Source organism: Chanodichthys erythropterus, chromosome 11, assembly GCF_024489055.1.
Source record: "Chanodichthys erythropterus isolate Z2021 chromosome 11, ASM2448905v1, whole genome shotgun sequence".
In the NCBI taxonomy this organism is placed as follows: Eukaryota; Metazoa; Chordata; class Actinopteri; order Cypriniformes; family Xenocyprididae; genus Chanodichthys; species Chanodichthys erythropterus.
The window spans coordinates 48,763,511-48,780,672 of NC_090231.1; the positions used below are offsets into that span (position 1 = coordinate 48,763,511).

General features: G+C 35.5%; 1 protein-coding gene across 1 annotated transcript in view; it reads right to left on the reverse strand.

Moving 5' to 3' along the window:
• Positions 1–17,162, reverse strand: part of LOC137030017 (phospholipid-transporting ATPase ABCA1) — a 217,548-nt gene that overhangs the window by 39,441 nt on the left and 160,945 nt on the right. Inside the window, exons 35-41 of the mRNA XM_067399929.1 lie at positions 11,523–11,597; positions 9,378–9,547; positions 6,887–7,064; positions 5,579–5,694; positions 5,353–5,497; positions 2,264–2,387; positions 2,049–2,178 (exon numbers count right to left, since the gene is read on the reverse strand). Coding sequence (XP_067256030.1) covers positions 2,049–2,178; positions 2,264–2,387; positions 5,353–5,497; positions 5,579–5,694; positions 6,887–7,064; positions 9,378–9,547; positions 11,523–11,597 — 938 coding nt within the window. The remainder of the gene's footprint in view (positions 1–2,048; positions 2,179–2,263; positions 2,388–5,352; positions 5,498–5,578; positions 5,695–6,886; positions 7,065–9,377; positions 9,548–11,522; positions 11,598–17,162) is intronic.

A 17,162-nucleotide genomic window follows, 5' to 3' on the forward strand; every position in this document is an offset into this window, starting at 1 on the left:
TCCCCTTCCGACAATCCTAGGTAATGTCCTGATTATCTTGATGGTTCTACAGATTATCTTATCAGATTTTCCTGTGGTGTGAGGTGTGTTAAGAGTGACTAAATCTGCTCGGAAGAACGTTGGAGTCACCCCCATCGCGAATCAGAAATCCTGATGTGTGGGTGGAACCCCGAGGACAAACACGCACACGCTCTGAAGATTATCACGTGAAGCGAAACAATATCCAATCAGAAAGCGAGCTGAGAGAAGAAGGAAGCATAAAAAAAGCTCCCGGGGTGAAGCACAAAGTAAAGACCATTCTCCCGCTGTCTCCGTGACTTCACCTAAACCATTTTCTTTTTTTCCGTGAATTTTCTGTCCAAAATCATTCCAAACACCATCATCGCAATTTCTTCCTGCTTACTGTCCGCCATGTTTATTCTGAAATCTCAAGAGATTTAGCGAGATTTTCCGTGTTCACAGTCGGGTCTCTGGTTGAAAAACAGTTAAATCTAGGATCTTTTGTCCTCATGTTTGTGGTCTCTCACATTTTGAAAAACTTGTAAGATTGTAAAAATCTTTTAGTGTGTACCCAGTATAACTTGGCGCTTCAAATAATGATTGTATCATTACATTGTTGTGCCACTAGGTGGCGAAAAGAGACAATGTTTTTGTGTTTAAATCATTCATTCAAGTGATTTGTTCAAAAATGCTGATTCATCGAGTAATGAAACAAGTATTTATGAGCGAGTCATTGAATCATTATTCATACTGATTTTTAAAAATAATATATAATTCATTCAAATCAATTAAACATTTTTAAATAGACTGCAAAAATTAACATTTTGCCAGAACACTTTTGTTTATTTGTCTGTTCAGATTTCTGGGAGAATCATGATCTCTATTTGAAAAGAAAAAAAGAAAAGAAAAAGAAAGATTCTCACGTTATCCAGAATCGTGCAGCTCTATACACTATGAAGAGTAGTGTTGTCAAAAGTACAGAGTTCGGTACCAAGTCGGTACTGAAATTTTAATAATGTGGCACTTTTTGCGCCATTGAGTGGATTCGTAAACACCTCTGATTGGCCACTGTGTTCACACGCTCATCAGATATGTCTGTGATTGGCTACAATGATAAACCTTCAAAAAATTGTTGTAAATACACATCAATGACTCTCCTCACTGAGTGCTTACACAGCTCGGCTGATAGATGCCTGCTTTCAAATGCTTCCACTTTCATAATGCTTTCAAATTCAAACACTCGTGTGCTTTCAAATGCTCCGTCTGTTGTTCACTGTTGCCAATCACAGACATATTCGATGAGCATGTGAACACAATGGCCAATCAGAGGTGTTTTCGAATCTGCTCAGCGCTCAAAGCGTCACATTTTTAAAATTTCAGTACTGACTTGATATTGAAGTCTGTACACTAATGAGGAGACATTCATACATCACCAGTCAAGTTATTTTTTTCTTTAAGTTTGTGAAAGAAGCCTCTTATGCTCACATTTATGCTGCATTTATCTGATCAAAAATACAGTAAAAACAGTAACATTGTGAAAATTATTACAATTAAAATTGCCATTTTCTATTGTAATTTATTTTAAAATGTAATTTATTCCTGTGAGATGCACATTACTCCAGTCTTCAGTGTCACATGATCCTACAGAAATCATTCTAATATGCTGATTTACTGATTTATTATTATCAATTATCAATTTTTGTGGAAATTTCAGTAACACTTACAGTGTTCCTGTACACATCTTACATGTACTTACTATAGTAATAACAGTAAATTATGCATAATTACAAGCAACTAACCCTAAACAAAAGCCTAACTCTGATTAGTAAGTACATGTATGTACAATTTTAGTAAGTACAATTCATATTACAAATAGTACTTACTTGTATAATTACACTGTAACAAGGGCACCTTAAAATAATGTGCAACCAAGACTTCTTTCAAAAACATTAGAAATTTTTAATTATTCCAAACTTTTGACTGGTAGTCTAGGTGCCAACAGATTTTTCTTTAGGTGTGAGGTTTTTAAACATGTAAAGATTTCTTACATTGATTTGCAGAAAAACTTGTACTGTATGAGGAGGGTCAGGGCGAACATAACTGCCCCCTGAATGGACATGGCAAACAGATTCTTGCCCACCATGTTCCAGTTGAGAGGATTTTCAAAGCGGTCTTCACCTGAAAACAGAGAACTCACTTACTGTACCACAAATATCAGATTTCAACACTGAACTACATGCTTCCACATGTGTCAATGTCTTACCCAGGTTTTTGTAGAGGGTGGCCATTGCCTGGTTTTTGGCCATGTCCATCAGGCCTCTTCCCAAACAGAAATGAGGAAACACCAGCAGAGCCTGTTTCACTATGTCATTGATTTTTGTTATATTCTGGATATAAAGACAGATGAGACAGAGAAAGGCAATGTTAGATTGGAAACACGATTCTTCAAATACACATTGTTTAACTGATTGTGACATGGTGACATGGATGGTTTTATAGTTATTTTCTAAAAATAAAAGAACATTAATTTTATCATTGTAGACTATTATTATAAATAAATTAAAATGAGCTGATTATAAATTGTGAAATATACATTTGAACTGAATACATATGTCTACCCCCGATTTTCAAAACAAAACAAAACACCCAAGAATGAGAGCATGATGCTCAATACTTCTGGCTCGCAGCTCTGTATTATTTTTGAAGTCCATAAAGTCAACAAGTAATGTCAACATTATTTTGTGGTGACAGCACATATGAGTGATTAATAAAAACTGTAATTGTGAAAAAACATAACTGCGTGTTTCAAAGTGAAAACGTGGCTCATAATAAAGTGTTCTGAGTGGTTCCATTCACAGAAAACCCTTTCCAGGTGCTTGGAATTTGGATTGCTTATAAAACGCACCACTTTCACTTAATTTTCATATTTTAAACAATTTTGTGGATAGAAAATTATAGCATTTGACCAGTATTGAGAAGCTTATTAAAAACTGTTGTCAAATGGGCAGTTGCTTCAATCGGTATTCAGCAAAAATTAAAGCTTGTGGGTTTATAGTCGACCTATGCCACATATAATATTACTGCATTAAATAATTTAAATATCCATCAATAATGCATATATATTAAGAGGAAAGTGGGTGATAGGAGTCATTTCCTTGTGTGAATGAAGTGGAACTGTATCCTCAACCTCAATCTGAAATCTAAAGTCGATAAAACATTGTTCTGATAGTCAAGCTGTCTCCAGCAGTGTGTGATTCATCAAACACACTCTCACACAGCTGAAGAAATCATGCAACAGTTTTCTTGACAAATATTGTACAAGCCTCATGCTCATACATCATCACAAACACCAGAGATGGGAAAAATCACACAGGATTTACACTGACCCATATTCTCTAAGACACACGTCCGCCATCATACACAGTTCAACACACAAACGTGTTTAGAGTTCAGCTTTAAAAACACATCTGAGAGCCTTCGTTCTGCTCCATTCAGCTGCATCTCATTCATGAACAAACTAACTGGGGCATCTAGTTCAACATTTCATGGCATAAAATCTTTGAAATGTAGCAGTTTAGTGCAGCTAACAGGACTAAATAGCAAATTTTATTGCTGTCTTTTCAAGGTTTCATGAAGATGGCTGCGCAATTATTTGTAACTATTTGAATACTCATTTATTATTTAGTACATTTGTGTACACTTTAATGTCATATATATATATATATATATATATATATATATATATATATATATATATATATATATATATATATATATATATATAATTGTAATAAACATTTAAATGAAATATTTTTTGTCATCTTTTTCTTATTTTTGTTAACAATAACCTTGGCCTAAACAAGCACACACACTCATGTATAATTCAATAAAACACCATTATTTTGATTCTCAGAAATGAAAAATGACAGATCGAGGCAGCTGTAATCAGACTGAACGCGAGTGTTAAACGGACTTTCATTACTGAAGATGACACTTTAACACCAGAGACTGTCATTCCTCATGTCTTTATCTCTCAGAGAGAGACTTCTTAAAGTCTAATCAGCTGTCTGTGAAAATGTCTGTGAAATTTTATTGAAAAATTGGTAGAGAAAAATATAGAATATTACATATGGTTACACTTTAGTTTACAATGCTGTAATTACATTGTAATTACTCAAATAAGTACTGAGTACTATTAATTAACTACATGTACTTACTATAGTGTTACAATTAGGGTTAGTTGTAATTATGCATAATTTACTGCTATTTCTATTGTAAGTACATGTAGTGACGTGTAACTATGGCACTGTAAAATAAAGTGTTACCTTATATATTATATAAAACTTTTGAGCGGTATACACACTTATTACACTACCGTTCAAAAGTTTGGGGTCAGTAAGAATTTTTATTTTTTGAAAAGAAATTAAAGAAATTAATACTTTTATTCAGCAAGGATGCATTAAATCAATCAAAAGTGACAGTAAAGACATTTATAATATTACAAAAGATTAGATTTCAAATAAACGCTGTTCTTTTGAACTTTCTATTCATCAAAGAATCCTAAAAAAAAAAAAAAAAAAAATTGTACACAAATATTTTGTACAATTGTAAACAATAAATGTTTCTTGAGCAGCAAATGATTGCTGAAGGATTATGTGACACTGAAGACTGGATTAACGATGCTGAAAATTCAGCTTTGCCAACACAAGAATAAATTACATTTTAAAATTGTAATAATATTTCACAATATTACTGTTATTACTGTATTTTTAATTAAGTAAATGCACCCTTGGTGAGCAGACGAAACTTCTTTTAAAAACATTAAAAATCTTACCGATCCCAAACTTTTGAGCGGTAGTGTGTATATATAAACACAGCTTTAACAAAGATTAATCTATATTGTATTTATCTATGCTTGTAATTTGTGTATTTGTTCTTGTTTTATTATTTACTGTTCACTTGTCTTTAATAATGTTTAAACTTTTATTTTGGCTAGTAGTTTTAGCTGTGGTATTGAAGTATCAAAGCCAATCCGTGACTCAAAAAACATAATATGGTTTTGTGATCCGTTGCACCCTTAGTTATCAATAAAATGTATTGTTCTTTGTGTGAACAAATCCTAATCATCAGGGTGGGCTGAAAGAAAGCTTTGCATGTCACAGCTGACAAGAATAACACACTCTCCAGAAAAACTAATATACCCATCATGATACCCATCATATGGCACACCTTACACATGCCTCAAGGTAAAGCTGTCAAATTGTCAGTAAATAAAGCAAATAAACAGAAATAACACAATTTATGTTTTCCACTGCAGGCTTTCAGTAAATTGTGTGCGTGCTGGAGTCTCACCGGGTCGTCAAAGAGCTCCATGACGAATGTGGCTACGCTGCCGTTGATGCCGATGAAGAGGTTGATGCAGGTCAGAACCACATACGCTGTGCTAGGAACGCTGAACAGGAAGGAGGCGGGATACATCATCGGAGTGATGGACCACCTGCGAGACAAAAACACAACTCACACTCACAAACACACTCAAACTCCAGGCAAAAAAACAACAACCACCACACACACTCACCCGTACAGCACCAGCAGCAGTATGAGTGCAGGCAGGTTGGGTGGAGAGACGTAAGATTTTTGTTGGAAACACAGGAAGATGATGATGACGATGATACATGGGATGACATAATTACACTGAAACACACATTCAAAAACACAACTGAATCAAACGTAATCCTTAAAGACACCCAATAACAATCACAACAAATGAAAAATACAATACAATAAACTTTTACGTTTATTTTAACTTTTAAATATGAATGAATCTATTATCGCAACACACTTTTGTGTTTGCTGAACAATTCATAAAAATAAATTTAAATAAATATATGCGCTGCACATTTCAGAGTGAAGCGTGGCACTGTGTTCTTTTATACTCGAGCAGCTTATGATTAGTTTTTTCATTATTTCGCCTTAATTTCTGCTTCACATGAACTCCATCTCAACTCACTTATAACGTGCATTTTAAATCATAACATGCTAAATATTTCACCAGATTTCAATGAGAAGAGTTTATAAACCTGCTGCCAACACAGAAGTGTTAAACTTGTATTGTATCTATCTAATAATAATAATAATAATAATAATATATGTTTTAAATCTTACTTTAAATTGCAATCTCAATTTTTATCAGAAAATTGCAATTATGTTTCTTCCCCAAATCATGTTGTCCTACTTTTGTGTGCATTATTTCAAATGTATCATATTTACTAACTAGACATTATCTGTTTTTTATAAATACAACTATTTTATATATGATACCATGCAGCTAGACTATGTATGCAAATAAACAGTGTTGTCCACCGGTGCAACTACTCATTTGTGGGTTCAGCACACAATACAAACTTTGTATAGATAATATTTTATGCCACATAATTATGCAGCATTTCTTTATTAATGTAGCACTCACAGTTTCAAACAATGATAAGATAAGCATGAATGAACAAATATATAGCATGTATAGATTATAAATCTTACTGTGCTTTTTGTTTTTGCAAACGTTATATTGTAAAAACTTTTTTTTTTTGCCTTGCATATGTTGCAAAGCCCTTTTTATCTCCCTTGACACTAATTGATTTATTAGCAATTTATTAGTGAAAGTGAATTCATCTCTCTCCACTGAGAATGTAACATATGACATAGACCAATGGAGGCTGTGAACAGTATTCAGCTGTAAATTGATAGAGTTTTAATAGAGTTTTAATTAGCTATCTCAGCTCCTCTTTTTAGTTCTCGAGCGCCCTTCCACTTTCCATCCATCTTTCAGAGCAGATAGAACATTAGAGGCACAGTAGCGACAACACAGTGTAAAGTGTTTCACATGTACCATGTCCCAGGCGAAGTTGGCCAGCCAGTAGATGGTAGGATTCACGCCGCTCACAAACTGCAGGTGTTTGGCCTTGCTGACGCGCTCCTGGATGAGGAAGAGGACAAAGCTGGCAGGGATGAAGGACATGGCGAAGATAACGCAAATCGACACCACCACATCCGTAGAGGTCGTGGCCCTATAAGAAATGAAAACATGATGTTGTGAGATTATGACTATGGTGAATTTACACAAGCATGTTTATATTCACATTAGTCAAACCTTAAACACATTACCATGGTTTCCACTGAAAGGCCAATCAGATTATCTCAGAGTCAAGAAAATATTTTAAGAGACTTAGGACTTTTTTTTTTTTGTCATAAAGTCGATTAAAAATCATGGAATACAAGTTTTTTTGGACTTATTTCCAGAATACAGTTCCATTTTTGGGCATAATATCGGTGATAAAGCAGATTGTGCATGCAAATAAACAGCATTCTCCACTGGTGCAACTACTCATTCCTAGGTTCTGTATGAAACAAATGTTGGCAAAGCCTTTTATGGCACATCATTAGATAGCATTGCTTTATTTATGTAGCCCTCGCAAATTAAAAAATATTGATATTGTAAACATGAACAAACAAATATATACTTATGCATTATTATAGCACCATTAAAATGCCAGTCAGGATTAAATTTAAGTCTTGTTTTGTCAAAGTCGATGCAAAGTAAATGCAATTATAAATTTACTAACTGGAAATAAAACAAAAAATAAAACTGAGCTAAAACTGAAAATAAATAAATAAATAAATAAAAAATAAAATAAAAACCTAAATAGTAATATTAAAACAGAAAAAATAATAAAAATGACAAAATCACATAAAAAAATAAAATAAAAATAAAGTATACAGGCTGTATAAGGCTGAAATACTGGCCAATATTTTGATTTTTTTCTTGATATTTTTTCTGCATTAGCTGATATGTTTTTGTTGTTGTTGTTGTTGTTGTTTGGCTGTTAAGTGTCATGAGTGGGACTTTTATTTTGATACATACTGTCTTTAACAGTTTTGTCTAACAATAGAAAGGCAAACTCAATAAGACTTTTTTTGTTGGCATTCAATTCAAAATATTTTTTTTTCTCTCTTTTTAAACATTTTCAAATAATTTATTTCCAATTATTTAAGTAAATATGTAAATATAAAAAATAAATATAATGCAGTAATTGTTATGCTTGTGCTATTTAATACTGTTCAATTAAACAGTCTGATATCATAGAACAGCTTTATATTGGCCAAAACTGCTTGTTGCCATATTACATTTCTGGGAAAATAATCACCAAATCCCAAACCAACACACTTTTCAGAGAAACAGGTTTAATAGGTAGATTAATAGGTAGGTATGTGGTTTTAAATTGAGATGCAATGAGGGTTTCTGAGAAAGGTCTTCAGTGTGTTAGAACTTACTTCGAATAAAACTCTGACTATACAACATCCACCTCACACAGGGCATTCTGGGAAATTGTTACGTTTCTTCATTTTTTTTGACACCCTGCCGTTTATGCCTAATAGATTGAATCTCTTGCTCTCTCTTCACTGATATTTAGGTGAGACCTGGTGCTGAACACACAATCTCTCACACAGTGAAGGTGATTGAGTCTCAGCACTGTATTATTCATGATTAGAGGGAACTGATGACCTCATTACAGACAGGAAGATTGTCATTTAACCTGGATGTACAACACACACACCTACACACACACACAAATCCAGCAGATAATCAGTGTGATGCTTCAAACTATGGTTCATTTTTGTCCCCTTGTTTCAAACCATTCATCTTCATACAAATATTTTGCGATCATCGTGCCATCACAAGCTGGGCTTAATTATGCATGAACACACAAAAATCCCTAAATACACATACAAACACAGGTGCGCACACACATTCAGACAGTGAATACATCTAATTTTTGCAAGGAAATTGTGTTCATCAAAGTGAGCTGTAAGTTACTTTTAATTTAATTGTTTTTGAAAGAAGTCTCTACTGCTCACCATGGCTGCATTTCTTTGATCAAAAATACAGTAAAAAAACAAAAAAGATAAATATTATAATAATTTACGTGGTCTTCCACTTCCTGGCTGAGTTACTGCTGCTCCTAAACACTTCCACTTTCCAATAATACTACTAACAGTTGATTGTGAAATATCTAGCAGGGGTGATATTTCACAAACTGTCTTATTGCAAAGGTGGCATCTTATCACAGTACAACGCTTGAATTCACAGAGCTCTCCAGAACGACTCATTTTTTTCCATAAATGTTTATAAATACAGACTGCATGGCCAAGTTTTTGAATTTATACACCTGTGGCAATGGATTTGCTTTAAAAATCTGAATTCAATAATGAAGAGGTGTGTCCTTTTGTCCATATAGTGTACATGTGTATTATAATTTAAATGCTCTAGTCGTGTGGTGTTGTATATGTCGTTGTGTATGTGTGTTTTGTGTCATACTTACAGCGCTGCAAACGATAGCTGTTCTTTAGTGAGATTAAGTGGGTGGTTGAATGTTGTGATGCCGTAGTCGCCTGCTCTGCGTCCCGCTGGCAGGTTTCCTCTGAGAATGCCATTACTGGCCACATTCAGGAACGATACGATGGAATGCCAACCCTGATTATAGAACCACACCTACACACACACGTTCATTATTATTGATAACTGAAACTAAATTAACAATCATTTTTGTTAATTGAAATAAAATAAAATATAAATATTAGATGGAAAACCTGCCATGGCAACTACCTAAAATAGAACAAGCTGAAGTTGAGGTACTATCATTACTATAGCTAAATTAAACTAAAATAAAAATATAATTTATAAAAAATAAATAAATAAATAAATAAATAAATAAAAAAAGTAATTAATGACAAAAGCGCATAATTACTTAAATTAAATTTAAACTAAACCTAAAATTAAAATTGAAAATAAAAAATAAAAGTCAAGTATAAAATAAAATATTTTATAAATATACTATATAAATAATACTAAAACAACACTGGTTCCCACTGACAATAAACTGTAATATAACACTAACAATAACATTAAAATGTATTTATACGTATATATTTTTTTTCTTTATTTATTTTTTTTGTCCTGATGACATTTTTGCTTTAGCAAAAACACATTTTACATGTTTAGCTGACAATGTTTTATTAAAAAGACTTTAAACTGTGCCCTCTGGTTATACTTCAACCCTGCTGCCATCATAATGCCCCGTTATCAAATGACACCATACTTTAAGGAAGCAAACTTTGAATGCATTAATAAATGTCTCTATATGATAAATTGATTCCTGAATCAGATTATATATAATCAGTATTTTCTTAGAAAAGGCCCAAAAGGATGATCATTAGACAAAAGACATTATTGTTAAAAGCAAATAAGTGGTGAGACAGGTCCGTGTAACGCTTCACAATTCAATTTTCAGACCATACAATGCAAATGCAAAAATGAAACCAGACGTTCATTTTTCTTGTTTTTTGGTTACCGTGACTACTGCACTGTCCTTGCTTGAGAATTCAGTCATTGAGACAGCAGGAGGAGTGGAAGGAGGATCGAGCGGGATTTTGTGTTGCTGTCGATTTGCATTGTCTTTTTATTGATAGGCCGTCCGCATTTGTCAATCATCCCCGCTTGCTATTTTGGGAAATGGACCCAGTGCTATAATTGATCAAACTCTTTCTTTTGCTGGATTTGAGCACTACGCGTGCACAGAGGAGTCACCGGGTTTTTGCGTAGTATAGAGTGACAAATCGTACCAGCGTACTTTGAGGTCAAAATGCGTACCCGCTATGCAAAATGCGTACATGTTGGCAGGTCTGCAGTAGACAGCCATAATTATGCCCTTTTACAAAGTCTTGAATTTATTTTTAGAGTCTATTAGAATAGGTTATCATGCTCAAATATTCCAAAAAAAAACTTTTTTCACATATTTGACATTGTTGCAGCACCTCTTTTCCCAGTCTGTTAGTAACGCTGTTTAGTTCCTGTCTCTATGAAACCCCTCCTTTCGAAAAGCACAATACACTCTGATTGATTGACTAGACCAGTGCGTTTTGATTGGTCAACCGCTTCGAGCGTTTTGGAAATGTCACGCCCCTTACCATAACCACGAGTTTCAACACACTACTAGAGCAACTCAACCAGACTTTGCCACATTATTTTGCATATATCTTGGGTGGGAATTATTTAAACTGAGGAATACTGTGACGTGTGCATTCCCGGAGCGTTTAAGGTAGTTCAGAAAGTGTCCTTACTGTAAAGAGAATAACTCCCTTTGGAGTGACTTTGTGCTTTGCAGCTTTGCAGACCTTTTTCATGCTCAAACAGCAGCATTACACACTAAAGAAAGTTGACAACGTAAAAAAAGCATAATAGGACCCCTCTGAATTGACAGCTAAAGTTAATATGTATTAATTAAGCATGAACTGTCACAATGCAATTTGTTAAAACTTAAAGACATTGTCACCTTTTCAAAATGGCAAAGTCTGGTTAAAATAATGACTCTGATGTACTCCTGATCTGATGTACTCCTGCTCCTGTACTCTGATCTATTCTAACATACTTGGATACTGTCTAAATATGGCCACTTCTGGCTGCTTACCTTCACATTGTCTCTGGTGCCTATCTCCAATAGTACCAACCGAATGGCCTGGAAAATTTGGTCAGTCTGGTTATACTGGACAGAGAAAAAAAAAAAAAAAGAGAGAGAGAGAGAGAGAGAGAGAGAGAGAGAGAGAGAGAGATGTTACAAAGATTTATATTTCAAATAAATGCCTTTTTTGTATTTAACTCTCTATTCAACAAAGAATCCTAAAAAATAAAAATCACAGTTTCCACATAAATAGGAAGCAGCACAACTGTTCAGCATATTAGAATGATTTTTGAAGGATCATGTGACAATGAAGACTGAAGTAATGATGCTGAAATTTTAGCTTTACATTTTCTTCAACTCATTAGAATAAACTTATTTTAAATTGTAATAATATTTCAAAATATTTCTTTTTTTTTTCTGTATTTTTAAATAAATGCAGCCCTGGTGAGCAGAATATTTGGAACTGTAGTGTATTTTACATATTTTTCACTGTTTTACTTCCCTTTTACACACACACACACACACACACAGAGACACACATATTATATATATATATATATATATATATATATATATATATATATATATATATATATATATATATATATATATATATATATATATATATATATATATATATATATATATATATATTTAATCATAATTACATTTAACTTCAGCACACATATTAACTAATACAACTGAAATTTAACACCCTTCAAACCATTAAACCAACAAAAGGCCAGAACAACTGGAAAGCACTTTCTCACTGTAATAAATATTGGCTGAATTTGACAAAACTTCTGAAAATACAGGCACACAAAGTGTTTTTTATCAGTCAGCCTGAAAACAAAGTTATATTTATAAGGTGCCAGTCAGATAAATTCCACTTCAGACAAAACAATGGAGACTGACATATCCGATATAAATGATAATGTCTAGTGCTCCCCAGGTGACACTGTAAATACACGATGAACACTAATAACTCAAAGTGAAGGTGCCAAAAACTCTCCAGTGCCTGTTTGAATGAGAGGGAGTCCTAACGTACTGCTATTAGCATTACATCCGTCCATCACAGAGCTAAGCAGCATTAAAATCCCATTAGAGGGCACAGACACTGGCACGCTGCTGGAGAGACTCGTTTGCACTCTCAAGTACAAACTCTACTCATCCTCATGGATCCAACGGCATTACATTTTGAGTCATAATTAGGGTTGCTAGTGCTAATGCTGAATGTAAATAATAAAACACAACTAGTCATAAAATTATGCATTGTTAGGATAGCAACATTTCAAAATCCAGCTTAAAAACATTAATTTATAGTGTTCATTGTTAATATCAAAGACCATGCTTTTTACTTAATTTTAAATAATTTTGTTTAGAAGTAGTACACTTATTTTGATGTTTTGACTAACATACTAAAGCACTTGTAAATAACTTAATTATAATTTTAAATGTAGTGTGTTATTTGATATTAAATTAAAAGTTCACATGTTTTGAATGTACAAAATTTCAACTTTATCCAATATCCTTTATCCATTTAAATGTGTGATTACAAATTTATTTAAATACATAACAGACAAGTTTAAATAGAAATGACAGTATAGTATAGTACATTTCAGTTTACCATAAATGCTTGTCAGTACATTTAGCAGTACATTTAACCATATTTCAAAGACAATATAAGTAATTATGAAATTACAAGTGAAGATGTACTTAAATGGGTAAAAAACACCTTGGTTATGACTGTACCAATTGGTTCCCTGAAGAGGGAATGGGATGTTGCGTCTAAGTTTACGACACTATGGGAACGCCTCTGTGTGATTGTATCTTGAAGTATGTGTGAAATCAGTCCAGTGGTGTGACACAAAGTCATAGGCGGGTGACATTATGACCAAGAAGGTATAGAGCACCCTTGAACCAAAGAATGTCAACTTCTGATGCAAGTCAGTCACATGCGCACCGGAAGTATGGCAGGGCGATGCAGCGTCTCGTTCCCTCTTTCAGCATCTCGTTCCTTCTCCAGGGTTCCCTTTCAAGGGAACTCGCGCTGCATCATAAGGGATGTCCAGCACTGCCCAAGCTGTCCAGCACCTGTCTAATGTGAATCCTGTTTGGAGCACAAATAAGACTGCAGCACCTGGGAATTTGGAGTGGAGCCCAGGTCAAGGTCATAAAGCCTGATGAATGTGTGCAGAGAGGACCAGCCCACTGCAGCACATACATCATGAAAAGAAGCCCCAGAAAGCAAGGGTTTTAAAGCTGCCATACACCTAGTAGAATGGGCTCGAACAGCTAAAGGAGAAGGCTGACCGGCCAATTCATAAGCAAGAGAGATACCCACTTGGTCATTCTCTGTTTAGATTCTGGGTACCCCTTTCTGGATGACCCAAAGCATACAAAGAGTTGATCAGACTTACGCAACGTGGCAGGTCTGTGAAAGAAAGCATCAAGTGCCCTAACTAGGCCAAGCAGATTTAATTTCCCTTGGTCTGACATATGAAGGGGCAGAGGACAGAAGACCTGCAACACTAGCTCTGGCCACATTAGTGGGGACCTTAGGAACATAACCTGGCCTAGGTTGAAGAACAGCCTTTACCATACCAGATGCAAACGAAAGGCCCTCCAGTACTAAGGCCAAATCCCAAGTCAGAACCCTTGTGTGAGCTGCAGGCCTGAGCCTCAAATTGCCAGGGAGGAAACAAGATACTAATGGGTCCCTCCTCAAAGATACACCACCCAAAAGAGTGTTATAAGCAGCTATGGCTGTCACATACACTTTTAGTGTAGAAGGGATAATCCTGCAGAGAAACATTTCAGTACTGTACCAACCGGGCAGTTAACTGGGTTTAAATGACGAATCTTGCACCATGAAGGGAACAATCTCTTCTCAAGTTTCCTTGTGAAGGGAGTTCTGGAGTAGAGAATGGTCTCAACAACCTCAGTTGAGAGACCAGCCTCTATGAGTTGGGCCCCCTCAGGGGCCATACCAACAGCTTCCATAACTCTGGGCAGGGGTGAAATATTGAGCCCCCTGCCTGAGATAGAAGGTCCCTCCTGATTGGAATCTCTCAAGGGGAGCCATTGAAGACTGAAATGGACAGATGGACACTCTCCCGACGAATTTGCTCATGAACTCCCGGGAGCAAAGTGATCAGGGGAAAGCATATAGACATAGCCTCAGCCATGTCTGCACCATGGCATCCAACCCCAGTGGAGCTGGATGCATTAGAGAGAACCACATGTAATGGGGTTGGCAGAACAGCCCTGAGGGCATCAATGAGAAGTGGCATTCTGTACTGAGGTGTAAACCACTTCCCCCCGAATGGGCTTGCCCTCAGAGGTCGGATGTTGGCATTAGGACCTCTTAGCTGAAGCCTTCAAGGGCAAGGATGACATTCCTCAGATTTGTTTTATCATTGCCAGGCTGAGGCTTCGAGCATTTTTCCGGCCCCCATTTCTTACTGTGGGGGAGCTTGAGAAGCAACCCTCTGTTTTTGTTTCGTCCTGTGTGCAAGCTGGTGTGCAGCTGGGGCTGCCCCCATCCAGTAGCCAGAGACCTTTGGTTGACGAGGGAGAACCTGCTGGAACGCCACTGCTTGCTTTTTAGCCTCATAAAACCTATCAACAACTGAGTTGATGGCGTCACTGAAGAGGCCATGAGGAGACAGAGGGGCATCCAGCAGGAAGGACTTGTTTCTCTCTTTGATGTTAGATCAAATTCATATTCTCAGAGCTCATGGAGAATATCTTTTTTTATTGTGTTTACAACGTCGGTTATAATTAGAGGATTCACGAAAAAAAAAAAAAAAAAAAAAGGATTCTGACCAAATTAAAAGATAGAGGTAATAATTAATACTAATAATACAACCTTTGTAAAATGAGCCTGAGTATAAATAGGCACTATAAAATGTATTCAAAAGGTGCAATGGAGTATAAAGAGTATAAAAATTAAGCAACAGCCAGACCTGAAATCTATTATAAACTATTAATCCTTTTTAATGCCTTTTTTCATGTTCAGTGACAATTTAAACAAGACAAACATGAAAGGACTAGTAAGCCTTAGCAAGATAATAAACTGCACTTCAAAAATACTTCAAATTTTGTCTTAAAGGTACAATTTGTGATATTTTTTTCTGCTAGAGGTCGCTAGAAGCCTATTCAAAACAAAGGCATAGTTTGATGACGCCAAGTTTTAGAGCGGAAACTTGGGACATGTGGTCTCTATCTCAACGGACGGTGCGAAAGAATAGGGATTGGAGTCTGGAAGAATTCATGTTCGTGGATGCGATTATTAACGTTACTGTAGTATGAAGCAGAGCAGGACCGAGTGTTGCGGGAGCTGAACGAGGAGCTGGAGCGATTGATCAAAACACGCCTCACGAGCAGCGGGACTTTTATTATGACACAGTCGCCGGCGCCGCTTCCGCTTTTCCGGTCATGAGTTTACGGGAGCTGTCCTTGTCGACAGAACCAGTGGCAGATGGTAAACAGTAATTATGTTCCATAAATAAGTAACACAATCCACCATAAAACATGCAAGAAGTAAATAAGGAACTGCTTGAAGCAAGCTAGTGGTTTGCTGGACACTACTTCCGCATTTGTCCACGGCACTGTTGTCATGTGGTTTCTACGTCAGTAAAGGCAGTAACAAAGGTAACTGACGTCATTGACAGGCGACTGCACTGCCCCGTGTCACTGTTTAGAATGGGAATTTTCTCATGATTTACAAGTAGTTGAAAACATTAGAGATATTGTTTGTAATCAGCTGGACAAAATATATAACACTAGCCTAGTGGTTTTTGGATATTTTACTGCAAAAATTTTACATATTGTACCTTTAAGTAGGCCTAAATAAAAGTCTTACGATCCAAGTTATAATATGTGGCCCTTTGCATTTTATGTGGTTTAAACGCAGCCCTCTTGGCCTCTGAACTTGAGTACCCCTGGTATAAATGATAAAAGTAACGCTGACTTCTCAGCTAATGATTTGAATTTGTTCTTTGCATGCTTTGAGATTCATGATTTAAGTGCTGCACTTTAGAGTTTAAACAGACACGGAGTCCCTCTGCCCCTCTGAAACTGTATCTCCCTAATATAACTAAGCAGCTGAAAGCTATACATTTTATTAAGCTCATGGACCAGATGGCATAATTATGTGTTAGAACCCTTAAACACTGTGCGGAGCAGCTCAGCATGGTGTTTTACACACTGTTCAAGCCTCACTGGATCAAGCTACAGTTCCTCAGCTATGGACAATTTCTATTGTAGTTCACATTCCTAAGTGAAAGAAGTCCTATTCTTTTAATGATTACTGTCCCATTGCGTTAACCTCATTAGTTATGAAAACTCTGGAAAGGGAAGTCAAGTCACATCTTATGAATGTAACTGATGAGAAATTAGATCCTTTACAGTTTGCTTATCGCACTAAAAAAAAAACATTTTGTGTGTCTGAAAACATTGCATTCAATTCACACTTATGTTCTTTTAATACGGCAAATGTCAACAAGGATAAGTTGCACAACATGCCTTCATCCCCCAAAAATATTAAATTAAAACATTTCACTTTTTTAATAAATTAATATTGTGTTGTGTTGGGTTGACAGTGACTTGATCTCAAATGTAAAATCAGGGACCTGAAGAAAAATT